Source organism: Oncorhynchus keta, chromosome 4 (genome assembly GCF_023373465.1).
Source record: "Oncorhynchus keta strain PuntledgeMale-10-30-2019 chromosome 4, Oket_V2, whole genome shotgun sequence".
Taxonomy (NCBI): Eukaryota; Metazoa; Chordata; class Actinopteri; order Salmoniformes; family Salmonidae; genus Oncorhynchus; species Oncorhynchus keta.
Window position 1 is genome coordinate 13,277,647 of NC_068424.1, and position 21,653 is coordinate 13,299,299.

General features: G+C 49.4%; 1 protein-coding gene across 1 annotated transcript in view; it reads left to right on the forward strand.

The window, feature by feature from the left end:
• LOC127916474 (catenin delta-2-like) overlaps positions 1-21,653 on the forward strand; it is a 660,130-nt gene that overhangs the window by 572,224 nt on the left and 66,253 nt on the right. Inside the window, exons 17-19 of the mRNA XM_052498259.1 lie at positions 1,103-1,285; positions 6,309-6,482; positions 8,227-8,377. Of these exons, the coding sequence (XP_052354219.1) occupies positions 1,103-1,285; positions 6,309-6,482; positions 8,227-8,377 (508 nt within the window). The remainder of the gene's footprint in view (positions 1-1,102; positions 1,286-6,308; positions 6,483-8,226; positions 8,378-21,653) is intronic.

The following is a 21,653-nucleotide window of genomic DNA, read 5'->3' on the forward strand; positions in this document are numbered from 1 at the left end:
CCTGTTGTTTTCCTCTGGAGTTGTTTACATGTTTACCTATGGAGTTGTTAACCTGTGGAATTGTTTACCTCTGGAGTTGTTTACCTCTGGAGTTGTTTACCTGTGGAGTTGTTTACCTGTTGTTTACCTGTGGAGTTGTTTACCTGTGATGTTTTCAGAGGAAAGTAACTCTCTTCTTCACTCATCTAACAGTTCTAACAGATAAGGCCCGAGGTCCGTTCTTATTGGATCTAGTTGAAGCGACTTGGTGTTTGTATTACGGCTGTAATGTTGTTGAAATCATTTAGTCAGGCAGAGTATTATGTTCAATTACGTTCATTATAGTTGTTTGTGTAAATTATCAGTCTGAGAGACTCTTCTATAAAACAGACAGAGTCGTCTGAGTGATTAATGTTTTTTCTTCGTTATTTCCAAGTGGTTTAGTTCCATATACACACACACACACACACACACACACACACACACACACACACACACACACACACACACACACACACACACACACACACACACACACCACACACCACACACCACACACCACACACACACACACACACACACACACCTCTGCTGTTTTGGATGTGTCCTCTTCTGACACCATGCTAAATGGAGCTTGATACGATGCTTCGGGCTCAGTCATTATTCCTCATTTGAAAGAATTTCTTTAACATCATTTAAAAGTTAGAGTACATCACGATTCATGGATGGAATTGGGCACTCTTCCTTTTAAATGCCCCTTCACACACACACACACACATTTTGGCAGGGTGGGATGTTAGCTCTTGTGGGAAGTTATATTTGTGTGGGAAGTTAGCTCTTGTGGGAAGTTATATTAGTGTGGGAAGTTAGCTCTTGTGGGCTTTATATTTGTGTGGGAAGTTAGCTCTTGTGGGAAGTTATATTTGTGTGGGAAGTTAGCTCTTGTGGGAAGTTATATTAGTGTGGGAGGTTAGCTCTTGTGTGCTTTATATTTGTGTGGGAAGTTAGCTCTTGTGGGAAGTTATATTAGTGTGGGAAGTTAGCTCTTGTGGGAAGTTATATTTGTGTGGGAAGTCATCTCATTTGTAGGATAAATGTTCTAACTCCGATGCCTCTCCTGTAGACCATAGAGAACTGTGTGTGTATCCTGCGTAACCTGTCCTACCGACTGGCAGCGGAGACGTCTCAGGGCCAACAGCTGGGTTCAGAGGAGCTAGACGGTCTTCTGTGTGATGCCAACGGACGTGACGGAGAGACCTCAGGCTGCTGGGGCAAGAAGAAGAAGAAGAAGAAGGGACAGGACCAGGTGGGGAAGTAATACACAGAGAGAGAGAGAGAGAGAGAGAGAGAGAGAGAGAGAGAGAGAGAGAGAGACAGAGAGAGAGAGAGAGAGAGAGAGAGAGAGAGAGAGAGAGAGAGAGAGAGAGAGATTCATCAGGTGGGACGTTATACACACACAGAGAGAGAGAGAGAGAGAGAGAGAGAGAGAGAGAGAGAGAGAGAGAGAGAGAGAGAGAGAGAGAGATTCATCAGGTGGGACGTTATACACACACAGAGAGAGAGAGAGAGAGAGCGAGAGAGAGAGAGAGAGAGAGAGAGAGAGAGAGAGAGAGAGAGAGAGATGGGTGCACCGACACACTCTATCACACAGTGCAGACACACAGATGTGCATAATAAACGTGATCATATGTTGATATTAGCAGACAGACCGTGCAGACAGACAGTGCAGACAGACAGTGCAGACAGACAGTGCAGACAGACAGCCCAGGCAGATATACAGTGCAGACAGACATACAGGCAGAAAGACAGTCCAGGCAGACAGTGCAGACATACAGTCCAGGCAGACAGTGCAGACATACAGAGCAGACAGATGACCAGTGCAGACATACAGTCCAGGCAGACAGTGCTGACATACAGTCCAGGCAGACAGTGCAGACATACAGTCCAGGCAGACAGTGCTTACATACAGTCCAGGCAGACAGTGCAGACATACAGTCCAGGCAGACAGTGCTGACATACAGTCCAGGCAGACAGTGCAGACATACAGTCCAGGCAGACAGTGCAGACATACAGTCCAGGCAGACAGTGCACACATACAGAGCAGACAGATAACCAGTGCAGACATACAGTCCAGGCAGACAGTAGAGACATACAGTCCAGGCAGACAGTGCAGACAGTCCAGGCAGACAGTGCAGACAGACAGTGCAGACAGACCGTGCAGACAGTCCAGACAGACGGTGCAGAAAGACAGTGCAGACAGACCGTGCAGACAGTCCAGACAGACGGTGCAGAAAGACAGTGCAGACAGACCGTGCAGACAGTCCAGACAGACGGTGCAGAAAGACAGTGCAGACAGACCGTGCAGACAGTCCAGGCAGACAGTGCAGACAGACAGTGCAGACAGACCGTGCAGACAGTCCAGGCAGACAGTGCAGAAAGACAGTGCAGACACACAGATGCCATATGGTACAAGCTTCCTCCAAGCCATATCACTTGTTCCCTGTAGGAATGTTCTGATGGGATTCAAAGCACAAGATTCCAACAGAGAACATTAAAAGAACATAAACTATTGTAGTGTAAACGGAGAGATGAGAATTTGTGTCTCTCTTTTTATGTTGGCTCAAACCTTTATTTTTTCTCTTTTTGTGTGTGTGGGGGGGGGGGGGGGTCAGCTTTAATATGGCAGATAGATTGTGGCTTCCATCAATGTAATTGCTGCATAATTTCCAATCCTCCACATTTCCTTTGTAAATATACAGTACCAGTCTAAAGTTTGGACACACCTTCTCATTCAAGGGTTTTTCTATTTTCTACATTGTAGACTATTTTCTACATTGTAGAATAATATTGAAGACATCAAAACTATGAAATAACACATATGGAATCACGTAGTAAGCCAAAAAGTTTTTAAGAAATCAAAGTAGCCATTGTGAGAGAAAACCAAGAGTGTGCAAAGCTGTCGTCAAGGCAAAGGGTGGCTACTTTGAAGAATCTAAAATCTAAAATATATTTTGATTTGTTTAACACTTTTTTGGTTACTACATGATTCCATATGTGTTATTTCGTAGTGTTGATGTCTTCACTATTATTCTACAATGTAGAAAAACCCTTGAATGCGTAGGTGTGTCCAAACTTTAGACTGGTACTGTATATTAAATTATCTATACTGTAGATAATATATTTTAATATATTTCCCTTTATTATTTTCTCCAAACCCTACCACCCCTCCCCTTATTGGAGTAAATGAATAAACATTAACACTTGGGCTTCTAAGTCCAGCTTATACATCTATATACATTTTATAGACACAGTATATTTTACAATAGTTATATTTTTTCGTTTTTTTTGTCCCATCCTTAACATCCTTCAGCTCCACTCAACCCCTCCCATCTATCTCTGAACACCATCCAGTCCCATCCTTCAGCTCCCCTCAACCCCTTCCATCTATCTCTGAACACCATCCAGTCCCATCCTTCAGCTCCCCTCAACCCCTCCCATCTATCTCTGAACACCATCCAGTCCCATCCTTCAGCTCCCCTCAACCCCTCCCATCTATCTCTGAACACCATCCAGTCCCATCCTTCAGCTCCACTCAACCCCTCCCATCTATCTCTGAACACCATCCAGTCCCATCCTTCAGCTCCCCTCAACCCCTCCCATCTATCTCTGAACACCATCCAGTCCCATCCTTCAGCTCCCCTCAACCCCTCCCATCTATCTCTGAACACCATCCAGTCCCATCCTCCAGCTCCCCTCAACCCCTCCCATCTATCTCTGAACACCATCCAGTCCCATCCTTCAGCTCCCCTCAACCCCTCCCATCTATCTCTGAACACCATCCAGTCCCATCCTTCAGCTCCCCTCAACCCCTCCCATCTATCTCTGAACACCATCCAGTCCCATCCTTCAGCTCCCCTCAACCCCTCCCATCTATCTCTGAACACCATCCAGTCCCATCCTTCAGCTCCCCTCAACCCCTCCCATCTATCTCTGAACACCATCCAGTCCCATCCTTCAGCTCCCCTCAACCCCTCCCATCTATCTCTGAACACCATCCAGTCCCATCCTTCAGCTCTACCCCTCCCATCTATCTCTGAACACCATCCAGTCCCATCCTTCAGCTCCCCTCAACCCCTCCCATCTATCTCTGAACACCATCCAGTCCCATCCTTCAGCTCCCCTCAACCCTCCCATCTATCTCTGAACACCATCCAGTCCCATCCTTCAGCTCCCCTCAACCCTCCCATCTATCTCTGAACACCATCCAGTCCCATCCTTCAGCTCCCCTCAACCCCTCCCATCTATCTCTGAACACCATCCAGTCCCATCCTTCAGCTCCCCTCAACCCCTCCCATCTATCTCTGAACACCATCCAGTCCCATCCTTCAGCTCCCTCAACCCCTCCCATCTATCTCTGAACACCACAGTCCCATCCTCCAGCTCCCCTCAACCCCTGCCATCTATCTCTGAACACCATCAGTCCCATCCTTCAGCTCCCCTCAACCCCTCCCATCTATCTCTGAACACCATCCAGTCCCATCCTTCAGCTCCCTGAACCCCTCCCATCTATCTCTGAACACCATCCAGTCCCATCCTTCAGCTCCCCTCAACCCCTCCCATCTATCTCTGAACACCATCCAGTCCCATCCTTCAGCTCCCCACCCCTCCCATCTATCTCTGAACACCATCCAGTCCCATCCTTCAGCTCCCTCAACCCCTCCCATCTATCTCTGAACACCATCCAGTCCCATCCTTCAGCTCCCTCAACCCCTCCCATCTATCTCTAAAGACCATCCAGTCCCATCCTTCAGCTCCCCTCAACCCTCCCATCTATCTCTGAACACCATCCAGTCCCATCCTTCAGCTCCACTCAACCCCTCCCATCTATCTCTGAACACCATCCAGTCCCATCCTTCAGCTCCACTCAACCCCTCCCATCTATCTCTGAACACCATCCAGTCCCATCCTTCAGCTCCACTCAACCCCTCCCATCTATCTCTGAACACCATCCAGTCCCATCCTTCAGCTCCACTCAACCCCTCCCATCTATCTCTGAACACCATCCAGTCCCATCCTTCAGCTCCCTCAACCCCTCCCATCTATCTCTGAACACCATCCAGTCCCATCCTTCAGCTCCCTCAACCCCTCCCATCTATCTCTGAACACCATCCAGTCCCATCCATCAGCTCCCCTCAACCCCTCCCATCTATCTCTGAACACCATCCAGTCCCATCCATCAGCTCCCCTCAACCCCTCCCATCTATCTCTGAACACCATCCAGTCCCATCCATCAGCTCCCCTCAACCCCTCCCATCTATCTCTGAACACCATCCAGTCCCATCCATCAGCTCCCCTCAACCCCTCCCATCTATCTCTGAACACCATCCAGTCCCATCCATCAGCTCCCCTCAACCCCTCCCATCTATCTCTGAACACCATCCAGTCCCATCCTTCAGCTCCCCTCAACCCCTCCCATCTATCTCTGAACACCATCCAGTCCCATCCTTCAGCTCCCCTCAACCCCTCCCATCTATCTCTGAACACCATCCAGTCCCATCCTTCAGCTCCCCTCAACCCCTCCCATCTATCTCTGAACACCATCCAGTCCCATCCTTCAGCTCCCCTCAACCCCTCCCATCTATCTCTGAACACCATCCAGTTTTGCTTTATGTTTTTCAAACCTTTCTTTCCTCCAACGCACTCCAATCACTACTGCTGCTTAACAATTCACTCAGATGCCTTCCCACAGACCACTTGTATGGTCTGTTCCTCACAAGAAATGAAGGCTTTGTCCAAACAGCTCAACTCTCATTCACTCTACAGTAGTTGCAAACAGTGAAAAACACAAAATGTCTCCAAAAAGTTTTCCCCATTTTCAGAACTGTTAGGGAGTATTCTCTTTACTGCTTCAGTTGTATTTATGTTTTGAAGATCTTCTATCATAAAACCTCTAGAGGGATGAGAATCTATAGAACGTGCATCCTGCCTGTAGAGCCTCCGTGTGTGAAGATGTAGGGAACTATGGCACAATTCCGCTGTAAACATAAAGGGCACCTCTTTGATTGTTTGATCAAAGAGAAAAGTGTTCTATCTATAGCATATAGAGTCAGAGCTGTTGCCAGGAAGGTGTGCTGCCTACAGAAGTGGGAAACATATACATTGCCTATGAAGGCCACTGAAATAGCTGTGGAGAAGGAATATTTTACTGGATATATACATCATGGGATGATTCTTGACCTCGCTCTCTCCTTCCCTATCTTTATCTCCCTTTTTCTATCATCATCCTTCCCTTTTCCTTACCCCCACAACCTCTCTCCCCTCTCCTCCAGTGGGACGGTGTAGGTCCTCTCCCAGACTCAGCTGACCCTCCTAAAGGAGTCCAGATGTTATGGCATCCGTCCATAGTGAAGCCCTACCTCACCCTGCTGTCAGAGTGCTCTAACCCTGATACACTGGAGGGAGCAGCTGGAGCCCTGCAGAATCTGGCTGCAGGCACCTGGAAGGTATGGGGGTCCTTTAGTCTGTTTCCTGTTCTCTTTGCAGGGGTGAGTCAGTCTAAGGCTTCCCTCTCCAGTCTGTCAGTCTTAAATGCCCCCCCCCCTCTCTCCAGTGGTGCATGGGTCTAACTCTTCCCCCTCTCTCTCCAGTGGTGCATCAGTCTAAGTCTTCCTCTTCTCTCTCCAGTAGTGCATCAGTCTAACTCTTCCCCCGTATCTCTCCAGTGGTCTGTCAGTCTAACTCTTCCCCCTCTCTCTCCAGTGGTGCATCTGTCTTACTATTCCCCCTACTGTTTGTCAGTCTAATCCTTCCCTTTCTCTTGTTCTCTCTCTCACACTAGTTGTGGGCCCGTTAGGGTAATTCTTCCCTCGTGGCTCTCCAGTGGTCTGTCAGTCTAACTCCTCCCCCTTCATCTCTTGTTGTTGGTCAGTCAATCTAACTCCTCCCCCTCTCTCGTCTCTCTCCAGTGGTCCGTTAATGTAACACTTCCTCATCTGTCTCCAGTGGTCCATCAGTCTAACTCTTCCCCCTCTCCTCCCTCCCCAGTGGTGCATCAGTCTAACTCTTCCCCCACTCCTCTCTCTCCAGTGGTCCATCAGTCTAACTCTTCCCCCTCTCCTCTCTCTCCAGTGGTGCATCAGTCTAACTCTTCCCCCACTCCTCTCTCTCCAGTGGTCCATCAGTCTAACTCTTCCCCCTCTCCTCTCTCTCCAGTGGTCCATCAGTCTAACTCTTCCCCCTCTCCTCTCTCTCCAGTGGTCCATCAGTCTAACTCTTCCCCCTCTCCTCCCTCTCCAGTGGTCCATCAGTCTAACTCTTCTCCCTCCCTCTCCAGTGGTCCATCAGTATAACTCTTCCCCCTCTCCTCTCTCTCCAGTGGTCCATCAGTCTAACTCTTCCCCCTCTCCTCTCTCTCTCCAGTGGTCCATCAGTCTAACTCTTCCCCCTCTCCTCCCTCTCCAGTGGTGCATCAGTCTAACTCTTCCCCCTCTCCTCCCTCTCCAGTGGTCCATCAGTCTAACTCTTCCCCCTCTCCTCCCTCTCCAGTGGTCCATCAGTCTAACTCTTCCCCCTCTCCTCTCTCTCCAGTGGTGCATCAGTCTAAGTCTCCCCCCTCTCTCTCCAGTGGTGCACCAGTCTAACTCTTCCCCACTCTCTCCAGTGGTGCATCAGTCTAACTCCTCCCCCTCTATCTCTTGTTGTTGGTCAGTCAATCTAACTCCTCCCCCTCTCTCATCTCTCTCCAGTGGTCAATCAGTCTAACTCTTCCCCCTCTCCTCCCTCTCCAGTGGTCCATCAGTCTAACTCTTCCCCCTCTCCTCTCTCTCCAGTGGTGCATCAGTCTAAGTCTCTCCCCTCTCTCTCCAGTGGTGCATCAGTCTAACTCTTCCCCCTCTCTCTCCAGTGGTGCATCAGTCTAACTCTTCCCCCTCTCTCTCCAGTGGTGCATCAGTCTAACTCTTCCCCCTCTCTCTCCAGTGGTGCATCAGTCTAACTCTTCCCCCTCTCTCTCCAGTGGTGCATCAGTCTAAGTCTCCCCCCTCTCTCTCCAGTGGTCCATCAGTCTAACTCTTCCCCCTCTCCCTCTCTCTCCAGTGGTTCATCAGTCTAACACTTCCCCCTCTCCTCTCTCTCCAGTGGTCCGTCAGTCTAACTCTTCCCCCTCTCTCTCCAGTGGTGCATCAGTCTAACTCTTCCCCCTCTCTCTCCAGTGGTGCATCAGTCTAACTCTTCTCCCTCTCTCTCCAGTGGTCAGTGTATATCCGGGCAGCTGTGCGTAAGGAGAAGGGTCTTCCTATCCTGGTGGAATTGTTGAGGATAGACAATGACCGTGTGGTGTGTGCCGTGGCCACCGCGCTCAGGAATATGGCCCTGGATGTCAGAAACAAAGAACTGATAGGTAAGACACACACACACACACAAAACACACATATACACACACACACACACACACACAACACACACACACACACACATTCCCTTCACAGTGCAGCAGCTCTGTCCACCTCTGAGACGGAGCTCAGCCTCCGTCTCAGGGTGTGTGTGTGTGTGTGTGTGTGTGTGTGTGTGTGTGTGTGTGTGTGTGTGTGTGTGTGTGTGTGTGTGTGTGTGTGTGTGTGTGTGTGTGTGTGTGTGTGTGTGTGTGTGTGTGTGTGTGTGTGTGTGTGTGGGAGACAGAGGAGAGAGAGAGAGAGAGAGAGAGGGAGAGAGAGAGAGTGGGAGAGGGAGAGAGAGAGAGAGAGGAGAGAGAGAGAGAGAGAGAGAGAGAGAGAGAGAGAGAGAGAGAGAGAGAGAGAGAGAGAGAGAGAGGGGGGGATGGAGATGGAGATTTCTAGCTCTGTGGATGTGGTTGAGTTTACGTGTGAGAACAGCAGGGGATAAAGCTGTTGTAGATGTTTACATGTGACATGAGGTTCATTAAGATTGTTACAGTTAAACACAAAGTCTCCAGTATAAATACTATGTATTTATAATGAAGGGGAAAAAGCAACATGCAACCATTTCAAAGATTTTAGTGAAAACTGTTCATATAGGAAGTTAGTCAATTAAAATAAATTCATTAGGCCCTAATCTATGGATTTCACATGACTGGGAATACAGATCCTGTTGGTCACAGATGTCTTTAAAATAGGTAGGTACGTGGATCAAAGAACCAGTCAGTATCTAGTGTGACCATTTGCCTCATGCAGCACGACACATCTCCTTCACATAGAGTTGATCAGGCTGTTGATTGTGGCCAGTGGAATGTTGTCCCACTCCTCTTCAATGGCTGTGTGAAGTTTCTGGATATCGGAGGGAACTGGAACACGCAGCTGTCGTACACGTCGATCCAGAGCATCCCAAACATGCTCAATGGGTGACACGTCTGGTGAGAATGCAGGCCATGGAAGAAGTGGGACATTTTCAGAAGATCCTTGCAACATGAGGACGTGCATTATCATGCTGATACATGAGCTGAAGGTGGCGGATGAATGGCACAACAATGGGCCTCAGGATCTTGTCAAAGTATCTCTGTTCTTTCAAATTGCCATCAATAAAATGTAATTGAGTTTGTTGTCTGAAGCTTATACCTGCCCATACCATACCCATACCATAACCCTACCTCCTACCCATACCATAACCCCACCTCCTACCCATACCATAACCCCACCTCCTACCCATACCATAACACCACCTCCTACCCATACCATAACCCCACCTCCTACCCATACCATAACCCCACCTCCTACCCATACCATAACCCCACCTCCTACCCATACCATAACCCCACCTCCTACCCATACCATAACCCCACCTCCTACCCATACCATAACCCCACCTCCTACCCATACCATATCCCCACCTCCTACCCATACCATAACCCCACCTCCTACCCTACCATAACCCCACCTCCTACCCATACCACAACCCCACCTCCTACCCATACCATAACCCCACCTCCTACCCATACCATAACCCCACCTCCTACCCATACCATAACCCCACCTCCTACCCATACCATAACACCACCTCCTACCCATACCATAACCCCACCTCCTACCCATACCATAACCCCACCTCCTACCCATACCATAACCCCACCTCCTAACCATACCATAACCCCACCTCCTAACCATACCATAACCCCACCTCCTACCCATACCATAACCCCACCTCCTAACCATACCATAACCCCACCTCCTAACCATACCATAACCCCACCTCCTAACCATACCATAACCCCACCTCCTACCCATACCATAACCCCACCGCCACTATGGGGAACTCTGTTCACAACGTTGACATTGTGAGCTCGCCCACACGCCGCCATACACGCTAGGCTGTCTGTAATCTGCCCTGTACAGTAAAAATCGTGATTCATCCGTGAAGAGCACAGTATTTTCTCCAGTATTTGTGCAGACATTCTTCAGTTGTGCAAACCCACTGTTTCCTCAGCTGTCCGGTTGGATGGTCTCAGACAAACCCACTGTTTCCTCAGCTGTCCGGTTGGATGGTCTCAGACAAACCCACTGTTTCCTCAGCTGTCCGGTTGGATGGTCTCAGACAAACCCACTGTTTCCTCAGCTGTCCGGTTGGATGGTCTCAGACAAACCCACTGTTTCCTCAGCTGTCCGGTTGGATGGTCTCAGACAAACCCATTGTTTCCTCAGCTGTCCGGTTGGATGGTCTCAGACAAACCCACTGTTTCCTCAGCTGTCCGGTTGGATGGTCTCAGACAAACCCACTGTTTCCTCAGCTGTCCGGTTGGATGTTCTCAGACCATCCCGCAGGTAAAGAAGCCGGGGGGGGGAGGGCCTGGACTGGAGTGGGATAGCAACGGGTAGCACAGAGAATATATATGTACGGTATAGAATATATATATATACTGTATAGAATATATATGTACTGTATAGAATATATATGTACGGTATAGAATATATATGTATTGTATAGAATACCTATGTACTGTATATATATATATATATATATATATATATATATATATATATATATATATATATATATATAGTAATATATATGTACTGTATAGAATATATATGTACTGTAGAGAATATACATGTACTGTATAGAATATATATGTACTGTAGAGAATATACATGTACTGTATAGAATGTATATGTACTGTAGAGAATATACATGTACTGTATAGAATATATATGTACTGTAGAGAATATACATGTACTGTATAGAATATATATGTACTGTAGAGAATATACATTTACGGTATAGAATATATATGTATTGTATATAATACCTATGTACTGTATAGATTATCTATGTAGTGTATAGAATACATATGTATTGTATAGAATATATGTGTATTGTATAGAAGACCTATGTACTGTATAGAATATCTGTGTACTGAATATGATACCTATGTACTGTATAGAATATATTATGTATTCTATAGAATACCTATGTACTGTATAGAATACCTATGTACTGTATAGAATATATATGTATTCTATAGAATACCTATATAGTGTATAGAATACCTATGTACTGTATAGAAGATCTATGTACTGTATAGAATATTTATGTACTGTATAGAATATATATGTATTCTATAGAATACCTATGTACTGTATAGAATATCTATGTACTGTATAGAATATCTATGTACTGTATAGAATATCTATGTATGGTATAAAATACCTGTGTACCCTATAGAATACCTATGTACTGTATAGAATACCTATGTACCCTATAGAATACCTATGTACTGTATAATAATAATAATAATATATGCCATTTAGCAGACGCTTTTATCCAAAGCGACTTACAGTCATGTGTGCATACATTCTACGTATACCTATGTACTGAATAGAATACCTATGTACCCTATAGAATACCTATGTACTGTATAGAATACCTATGTACTGTATAGAATATATATGTATTCTATAGAATACCTATATAGTGTATAGAATACCTATGTACTGTATAGAAGATCTATGTACTGTATAGAATATTTATGTACTGTATAGAATATCTATGTGCTGTATAGAATATCTATGTATGGTATAAAATACCTGTGTACCCTATAGAATACCTATGTACTGTATAGAATACCTATGTACCCTATAGAATACCTATGTACTGTATAATACCTATGTACTGAATAGAATACCTATGTTCTGTATAGAATACCTATGTACTGTATAATACCTATGTACTGAATAGAATACCTATGTTCTGTATAGAATACCTATGTACCCTATAGAATACCTATGTTCTGTATAGAATACCTATGTACTGTATAGAAGCCATTCTAACCATCTATCAAGCTGAATGTGTCTAAGACAGTTTTTGGTTCTCCTCTTCATTGTCAAGCACCATTGTGTTTATTCTACCTAAGAGCGTTGCCTGTAGAATATCTCCTTTTCCCCAGTAACTTCTGAGCTGTGGTTAAGTCCGGTGTTACCCGTGCTAAATGGGTGTGTCATTGGCAATTGCCGTGTTGTGGTGTTGTTGTTGTGGTTAAGCAATGATAGAGCAGCAGTGATTTTAGATTAACCCTGTTTGGGCCAGATAAATACATTTTTATTCTCACAGTCATAGGAGTACTGTCCTCTCTTATTATTATCAGGAAGGATGTTGAAGAGAGGAAAGTAAGAGAGGGTAAGAGGTGAGAGAGAGAAAAAGAGGGAATGAAGGAGAGGGGCATAGAGAGAAAGAGGGAGAAGGAGAGAAAAACCCAGAAGGAGAGAGAAAGAGAGCAGGAAAGAGAAAGAGAGGAGAAAGAATGAGAGAGAATGAGAGAGAAACACAGAGGAGAGAGAAACGCAGAGAAGGAGAGAGAAATGCATAGAAGGAGAGAGAAACAGAGAGAGGAGAGAGAAGGAAAGAGGAGAGAGAAGGAGAGAGAAGGAGAGAGAAAGAGAGAGAAAGGTGAGAGGAGAGATAAACAGAGAGAGAAGGAGAGAGAAAGAGAGAGGAACCGAGAGAGGAGAGAGGAGAGGGAAGGAGAGAGAAGAAGAGAGAAGGAGAGAGGAGACAGAAAGAGAGAAAAGGAGAGAGGAGAGAGAAAGAGAGAGGAGAGAAAGAGAGAAGGAGAGAGGTGAGAGAAAGAGAGAGAAAGAGAGAGGAGAGAGAAGAGAGAGAAAGAGAGAGAAAGGTGAGAGGAGAGAGAAACAGAGAGAGGAGAGAGAAAGGGAGAGAAAAAGAGAGGAACCGAGAGAGGAGAGAGAAGGAGAGAGGAGAGGGAAGGAGAGAGAAAGAGAAAGAGAGAGAAACCGAGAGAGGAGAGAGGAGAGGGAAGGAGAGACAAGAAGAGAGAAGGAGAGAGGAGACAGAAAGAGAGAAAAGGAGAGAGGAGAGAGAAAGAGAGAGGAGAGAAAGAGAGAAGGAGAGGATAGAGAAAGAGAGGGGAGAGATAATTAGAGAGAAAGAGAGGATAGAGAAAGAGAGAAGGAGAGAGGTGATACAACTGAAAGTGTTTATTCAGTTCTATGTCATGTGTTCATTATTCCACAATATTATTCAACTTATCTGTCATGTTTTTATGTCTTCCTGTCCTATTCACTTGTCATTTTTACCCTGTCCTAAATACCTGTCCCAGACACCTGTCCTAGAAACCTGTCCTAACTACCTGTCCTATTCACCTGACTGGTTGTGTGGTGAATGAATTACGTTTTGGCGTTACAATAACTGTCAGCGGCGTCGCCTGCTACAATTGAATTATAGTGGGTAATTTGACGCGTGAGATGAGCATGTGTATGCCCAAGACACAGAGGGGGATACGATGCATGTCATCTAGCTCTAGCAAAGTGATGTATAGTGGTAAAATACCAACATGTTCTGTGTAAAAGGGGAAATGCTTTCTCACCCTCAGTCATCTCCTTGTCTCCCTCCATCCCTCCCGTTCTACCTCTCCTTCCTTCTCTACTCTCCCTCACTCTGGCTCCAGTCCCATCTTCCCATTCTCTCTCTCTCTCTCTCTCTCTCTCTCTCTCTCTCTCTCTCTCTCTCTCTCTCTCTCTCTCTCTCTCTCTCTCTCTCTCTCTCTCTCTCTCTCTCTCTCTCTCTCTCTCTCTCTGTCTCTCTCCATGTCTGGGTTCAGACCTATGTATACATGGGTATTAGTTAATGTAGTCCTCCTTGGATCCGCTCTTTGTGTCTCCGGATGATGACATCAGTGATCAGGAGGGTTGCTGCGGAAACGCAGGGAGGGTGCTGTAGGCGGCCATTAATTACAGGAACCTGAGTCTACAGAGTCAGAGTCCTCAGGGCACACACACACAGACACACACACACACACATACACATACACACACACACACATACACACACACACTGAGAGCGCAGAGGAATCAGCGTCTGCAGGGCACAGTCTGACTCACAACACACACACACACGCCATCACACACTTATACACATTTGCATGAACAAAACAGCAAGGAGTGCCAAAGAGAAAGTAGCTCTGGGGTAAAGAGTGTGATCATCTGGTGGCTTTCACCATATACACTCGTTTGTTTACTGCTGTTCTTCTCTCTGTGGAATTAGTCATGTGTGTAAGTGTACGGCACATTCCATTTCCCCGGTACATTTACTTCCTGGCAGTCCTGCCTGCTTCCTCTCCCCTATCAGCTCCAAGGGCTGTTAACAGTCGTGTGTACAGGATGAGACGGTGAGCATATAAATGATCATTGTAAGGTGTACTTAAGGAGGCGCCAGAGACGGTTCACATTAACGAGATTGGTCAACCATGTTCACTTAGAGCTTTTAACATTTATTCAGGTATATTCTGACAGAGGTGGGCGTTCTGAGCAGCTGACCCCCATTCTATGACCACTAACAACAACGTCACTTTTCCAGACAGGTATTCCAGACAAAAGGAAAAAGATGGCTCTTCTCAGAAATGTCCTTTTTAAATCACACATTGTTATTCACTATTATTTCAAACACATATTTTGATCTAGTGGATCTGTCCTCCATGCAACCCCCTGTGTCTTTAATGTGTGATCTAGTGGATCTGTCCTCTATACAACCCCCTGTGTCTTTCATGTGTGATCTAGTGGATCTGTCCTCTATACAACCCCCTGTGTCTTTAATGTGTGATCTAGTGGATCTGTCCTCTATACAACCCCCTGTGTCTTTCATGTGTGATCTAGTGGATCTGTCCTCTATACAACCCCCTGTGTCTTTAATGTGTGATCTAGTGGATCTGTCCTCTATACAACCCCCTGTGTCTTTCATGTGTGATCTAGTGGATCTGTCCTCCATGCAACCCCCTGTGTCTTTCATGTGTGATCTAGTGGATCTGTCCTCTATACAACCCCTGTGTCTTTAATGTGTGATCTAGTGGATCTGTCCTCTATACAACCCCCTGTGTCTTTAATGTGTGATCTAGTGGATCTGTCCTCTATACAACCCCTGTGTCTTTAATGTGTGATCTAGTGGATCTGTCCTCTATACAACCCCCTGTGTCTTTCATGTGTGATCTAGTGGATCTGTCCTCTATACAACCCCTGTGTCTTTAATGTGTGATCTAGTGGATCTGTCCTCCATGCAACCCCCTGTGTCTTTCATGTGTGATCTAGTGGATCTGTCCTCTATACAACCCCCTGTGTCTTTAATGTGTGATCTAGTGGATCTGTCCTCCATGCAACCCCCTGTGTCTTTCATGTGTGATCTAGTGGATCTGTCCTCCATGCAACCCCCTGTGTCTTTCATGTGTGATCTAGTGGATCTGTCCTCCATGCAACCCCCTGTGTCTTTCATGTGTGATCTAGTGGATCTGTCCTCCATGCAACCCCCTGTGTCTTTCATGTGTGATCTAGTGGATCTGTCCTCTATACAACCCCTGTGTCTTTAATGTGTGATCTAGTGGATCTGTCCTCCATGCAACCCCCTGTGTCTTTCATGTGTGATCTAGTGGATCTGTCCTCCATACAACCCCCTGTGTCTTTCATGTGTGATCCAGTGGATCTGTCCTCCATACAACCCCCTGTGTCTTTCATGTGTGATCTAGTGGATCTGTCCTCTATACAACCCCTGTGTCTTTAATGTGTGATCTAGTGGATCTGTCCTCCATGCAACCCCCTGTGTCTTTCATGTGTGATCTAGTGGATCTGTCCTCTATACAACCCCCTGTGTCTTTCATGTGTGATCTAGTGGATCTGTCCTCTATACAACCCCCTGTGTCTTTCATGTGTGATCTAGTGGATCTGTCCTCCATGCAACCCCCTGTGTCTTTCATGTGTGATCTAGTGGATCTGTCCTCCATGCAACCCCTGTGTCTTTCATGTGTGATCTAGTGGATCTGTCCTCTATACAACCCCCTGTGTCTTTCATGTGTGATCTAGTGGATCTGTCCTCTATACAACCCCCTGTGTCTTTCATGTGTGATCTAGTGGATCTGTCCTCTATACAACCCCCTGTGTCTTTCATGTGTGATCTAGTGGATCTGTCCTCCATGCAACCCCCTGTGTCTTTCATGTGTGATCTAGTGGATCTGTCCTCCATGCAACCCCTGTGTCTTTCATGTGTGATCCAGTGGATCTGTCCTCTATACAACCCCCTGTGTCTTTCATGTGTGATCTAGTGGATCTGTCCTCTATACAACCCCCTGTGTATTTCATGTGTGATCTAGTGGATCTGTCCTCTATACAACCCCCTGTGTCTTTCATGTGTGATCTAGTGGATCTGTCCTCTATACAACCCCCTGTGTCTTTCATGTGTGATCTAGTGGATCTGTCCTCTATACAACCCCCTGTGTATTTCATGTGTGATCTAGTGGATCTGTCCTCTATACAACCCCCTGTGTCCTTCATGTGTGATCTAGTGGATCTGTCCTCTATACAACCCCCTGTGTCTTTCATGTGTGATCTAGTGGATCTGTCCTCTATACAACCCCCTGTGTATTTCATGTGTGATCTAGTGGATCTGTCCTCTATACAACCCCCTGTGTCTTTCATGTGTGATCCAGTGGATCTGTCCTCTATACAACCCCCTGTGTATTTCATGTGTGATCTAGTGGATCTGTCCTCTATACAACCCCCTGTGTCTTTCATGTGTGATCTAGTGGATCTGTCCTCTATACAACCCCTGTGTCTTTCATGTGTGATCTAGTGGATCTGTCCTCCATACAACCCCTGTGTCTTTCATGTGTGATCTAGTGGATCTGTCCTCCATACAACCCCTGTGTCTTTCATGTGTGATCCAGTGGATCTGTCCTCTATACAACTCCCTGTGTCTTTCATGTGTGATCCAGTGGATCTGTCCTCTATACAACCCCCTGTGTCTTTCATGTGTGATCTAGTGGATCTGTCCTCTATACAACTCCCTGTGTCTTTCATGTGTGATCTAGTGGATCTGTCCTCTATACAACCCCTGTGTCTTTCATGTGTGATCTAGTGGATCTGTCCTCTATACAACCCCCTGTGTCTTTCATGTGTGATCTAGTGGATCTGTCCTCCATACAACCCCCTGTGTCTTTCATGTGTGATCTAGTGGATCTGTCCTCCATACAACCCCCTGTGTCTTTCATGTGTGATCTAGTGGATCTGTCCTCTATACAACCCCCTGTGTCTTTCATGTGTGATCTAGTGGATCTGTCCTCTATACAACCCCCTGTGTCTTTCATGTGTGATCTAGTGGATCTGTCCTCTATACAACCCCCTGTGTCTTTCATGTGTGATCTAGTGGATCTGTCCTCTATACAACCCCCTGTGTCTTTCATGTGTGATCTAGTGGATCTGTCCTCTATACAACCCCCTGTGTATTTCATGTGTGATCTAGTGGATCTGTCCTCTATACAAAACCCCTGTGTATTTCATGTGTGATCTAGTGGATCTGTCCTCCATACAACCCCCTGTGTCCTTCATGTGTACAGGTGTTTGTGAGTGTGCTTCTCTCTTCTGTCACCCAGCCACATCAAAGCCTCAGAGAGCAGGACGGTACAGGTGTGAAATGCTGCATTCACTGAAACTACTATCTCTAATAGGTAGAGTAGAAACGTGGCCCTTTCCAATTTACCTTCATTTTCTAACCTCTTTGAAACAGCTTTTTTTATCTTTGTCTGAAGGCTTGTCTCTTTTTTCAATGTCCGTTTCACCTTAAAGAAGGAGAATTCCCTCATTGCTGGACGGTTGGGTGATTTCTGGTGGTGTATTTAGCTGGCCAATGGTCCATCTTTCACAGAGTGACATTTGCATACCTGAGGCACTGACATCATTCATAATAGGTCCGTTCTGAACTGTATGAGTCTATACATAAATATCATTAGGTTCCCTATTGCTGGGTCCTATGTTGAGTTGACTGACCTGATTGCTTGTGATCTGGTGCCCCCTGTGGCTGATAAGGCATACAGCACTTTATTAGTAGTTATATATTTTTTTTATTCAACGAGGTATGTCAGTTAAGAACAAATTCTTATTTACAATGATGGCCTACCCCAGACAAGCCCGGACGACGCTGGGCCAATTGTGCGCCGCCCAATGACGGCTGGATGTGATACAGCCTGGATTTGAACCATGAACTATAGTAATGCCTCTTGCACTGAGAGGCATGGGCCTTAGACCTTTCTTCCTTCTTGTAGTCTTTCCCCTCTCTGCTCTCCCCCTCTCCCCTTTTCCCCCTCTTCCCCTCTCCCCCTCTCCCTCTCTCCCTCTCTCCCCCTCTCCCCCTCTCCCCCTCTCCCTCTCCCCTCTCCCCCCTCTCCCCTTTTCCCCCTCTCCCCTATCCCCCTCCCCTGCTCTCCCCCTCTCCCTTTTCCCCCTCTCCCCTTTTCCCCCTCTCCCCCCTCTCCATCTCCCCCTCTTCCCCTCTCCCCTCTCTCCCTCTCTCCCCCTCTCCCCTTTTCCCCCCTCCCCTATCCCCTCTCCTGCTCTCCCCTCTCCTCCCCTCTCCCCTTTCCCCCTCTCCCCCTCTCCCCCTCTCCCTCTCTCCCCCTCCCCCTTTCCCCTTTCCCCCTCTCCCCCTCTCCCCCCTCTCCCCCTCTCCCCTTTTCCCCCTCTCCCCTCTCCTTCTCCCCTCTCCCCTTCTCCCCCTCTCCTCTCTAACCCCCTCCCCTCTCCCCCTCTCCCCTGCTCTCCCCCTCTCCCCTCCCCCCCTGCTCCCCTCTCCCCCTCTCTCCCCCTCCCCCTCTCCCTTTTCCCCCCTCCCCCTCTTCCCTCCTTTTCCCTCTCCCCCTCCCCCTCTCCCCCTTTCCCCCTCTCCCCTCTCTCCTCTCTCCCTTTCTCCCCCTCTCCCCTCTCCCCCTCTCCCCCTCTCCCCTTTCCCCCTCTCCCCCTCCGTCCCCTCTCCCCTCTGCCCCCTCTCCCTCTCCCTTTTCCCCTCTCCCTCTCCCCTCTCTCCCCTCCCCCTCTCCCTTTTCCCTCTCCCCTCTCCCTCTCTCCCCCTCTCCCTCTCTCCCCTCCCCTCTCTCCCCCTCTCCCTTTCCCCCTCCCCTCCCCTCTCCTCTCCCCTCCCCCTCCCCCTCTCCTTTTCCCCCTCTCCCTCTCCCTCTCCCCTTTTCCCCCTCTCTCCCCTCTCCCCTCTCTCCCCTCCTCCCCCTCCCCTTTTCCCCCTCTCCTTTTCCCCCTCTCCCCCTCTCTCCCTCCTCTCCCCTCTCCCCTCCCTCTCCCCCTTTTCCCCCTCTCCCCTATTCCCCCTCTCCCCTCTCCCTCTCTCCTCTCTCCCCTCTCCCCCTCTCCCCTCTCCCCCTCTCCCCTCCCTCTCCCCTCTCCCCCTCTCCCCCTCTCCCCTTTTCCCCCTCTCCCTCTCTCCCCCTCTCCCCTTTCTCCCCTCTCCCCCTCTCCCCCTCCCTCTCTCCCCCTCCCCCTCTCCTCCCCCTCTCCCCCTCCCTCTCCCCTCTCTCCCCTCTCTCCCTCTCCCCCTCTCCCCTCTCTCCCTCTCCCCTTTTCCCCCTCTCCCCCTCTCCCTCTCCCCCTCCCCCTCTCCCCTCTCCCTCTCTCCCCCCTCCCCCTCTCCCCCCCCTCTCCCTCTCTCCCCCTCTCCCCCCTCTCCCCTCCCCTTTTCCCCCTCTCCCTTTTCCCCCTCTCCCCTCTCCCCCTCCCTCTCCCCCTCTCCCCCTCTCCCCTCCCCCTCTCCCCCTCTCCCCTTTCCCCCTCTCCCCCTCTCCCTCTCCCCTCTCCCCCTCTCCCTCTCTCCCCTCTCCCCCTCTCCCCTTTCCCTCTCTCCCCTCTCCCCCCTCTCCCTCTTCCCCCCCTCCGTCCTCCCTCTCCCCTTCTCCTCCTCTCTCCCTTCTCCCTTTTCCCCCTCTCCCCCTCCTTTTCCCCCTCTCCCCCTCTCCCCCTCTCCCTTTTCCCCCTCTCCTTTCCCCCTTTCCTTCTCTCCCCTCTCCCCTCTCCTTTTCCCCCTCCCCCTCTCCCCCCCCTCTCCCCCTTTCCCCCTCTCCCCCTCCCCCTCTCCTGCCCTCTCCCCTCTCCTTTTTCCCCCTCTCCCTCTCCTGCTCTCCCCCCTCCCCTCTCCCCCTCTCCCCTTTTCCCCCTCTCCCCCTCTCCCTCTCCTGCTCCCCCCTCTCCCCCCTCTCCCCTCTTCCCTCTTCCCTCCCCTCTCCCCCTTTCTCCCCCTCTCCCCTTTTCCCTCTCTCTCCCCCTCCCCCCTCCCCTCTCTCCCCTCTCCCTTTTCCCCCTTTCCCCTCTCTCCCTCTCTCCCCCCCCCTCTCCCTCTCCCCTTTCCCCCTCCTACCCTTTTCCCCCTCTCCCCTCTCCCGCTCCCCCTCTCCCCCTCTCCCTTTCCCTCTCTCCCCCTCTCCCCTCCTCCCTCTCCCCCCCTCCCTCTCCCTCTCCCTTTTCCCCCTCTCCCCCTCTCCCCCTCTCCCCTCCCTCTCCCCCTCTCCCCTCTCTCCCTCTCTCCCTCTCTCCCCCTCTCCCTCTCTCCCCCTCTCCCCCTCTCCCTCTCTCCCTCTCTCCCTCTCCCCCTCTCCCCCTCTCCCTCTCTCCCTCTCTCCCTCTCTCCCTCTCCCCTCTCCCTCTCCCCTCTCCCTCTCTCCCTCTCTCCCCCTCTCCCCCTCTCCCTCTCTCCCTCTCTCCCCCTCTCCCCTCCCCTCCCTCTCTCCCCCTCTCCCTTTCCCCCTCTCCCCCTCTCCCCCTCTCCCCCTCTCCCCCTCCCTCTCCCTCTCTCCCTTTCCCCCCTCTCCCCCTCTCCCCCTCTCCCTCTCCCCTCTCCCCCTCTCCCTCTCTCCCCCTCTCCCCCTCCCCCTCTCCTCTCTCCCTCTCTCCTCTCCCCTCTCCCCCTCTCCCTCTCTCCCTCTCCCCCTCTCCCCCTCTCCCTCTCCCTCTCCCCCTCCCCCTCTCCCTCCCTCTCTCCCTCTCCCCCTCCCCTCTCCCTCTCCTCCTCTCCCCTCTCCCCTCTCCCTCTCTCCCCTCTCCCTCTCTCCCCTCTCTCCCCTCTCCCTCTCTCCTCCCTCCCCCTCTCCCCCTCTCCCTCTCTCTCCCCCTCTCCTCTCTCCCCCTCTCCCTCTCTCCCTCTCTCCCCTCTCCCTCTCTCCCTCTCTCCCCCTCTCCCTCTCCCTCTCTCCCCCTCTCCCTCCCCCTCTCCCCTCTCCCCTCTCCTCTCTCCCCTCTCCCTCCCCCCTCCTGCTCTCCCTCTCCCCTCTCCCCCTCTCCTGCTCCCCCTCTCCCCTTTTCCCCCTCTCCCCCTCTTCCCCTCTCCCTTTTCTCCCTCTCCCCTCTCCCCCTCTCCCCTTTCCCCTCTCCCCCTCTCCCTCTCTCCTTTCTCCCTCTCCC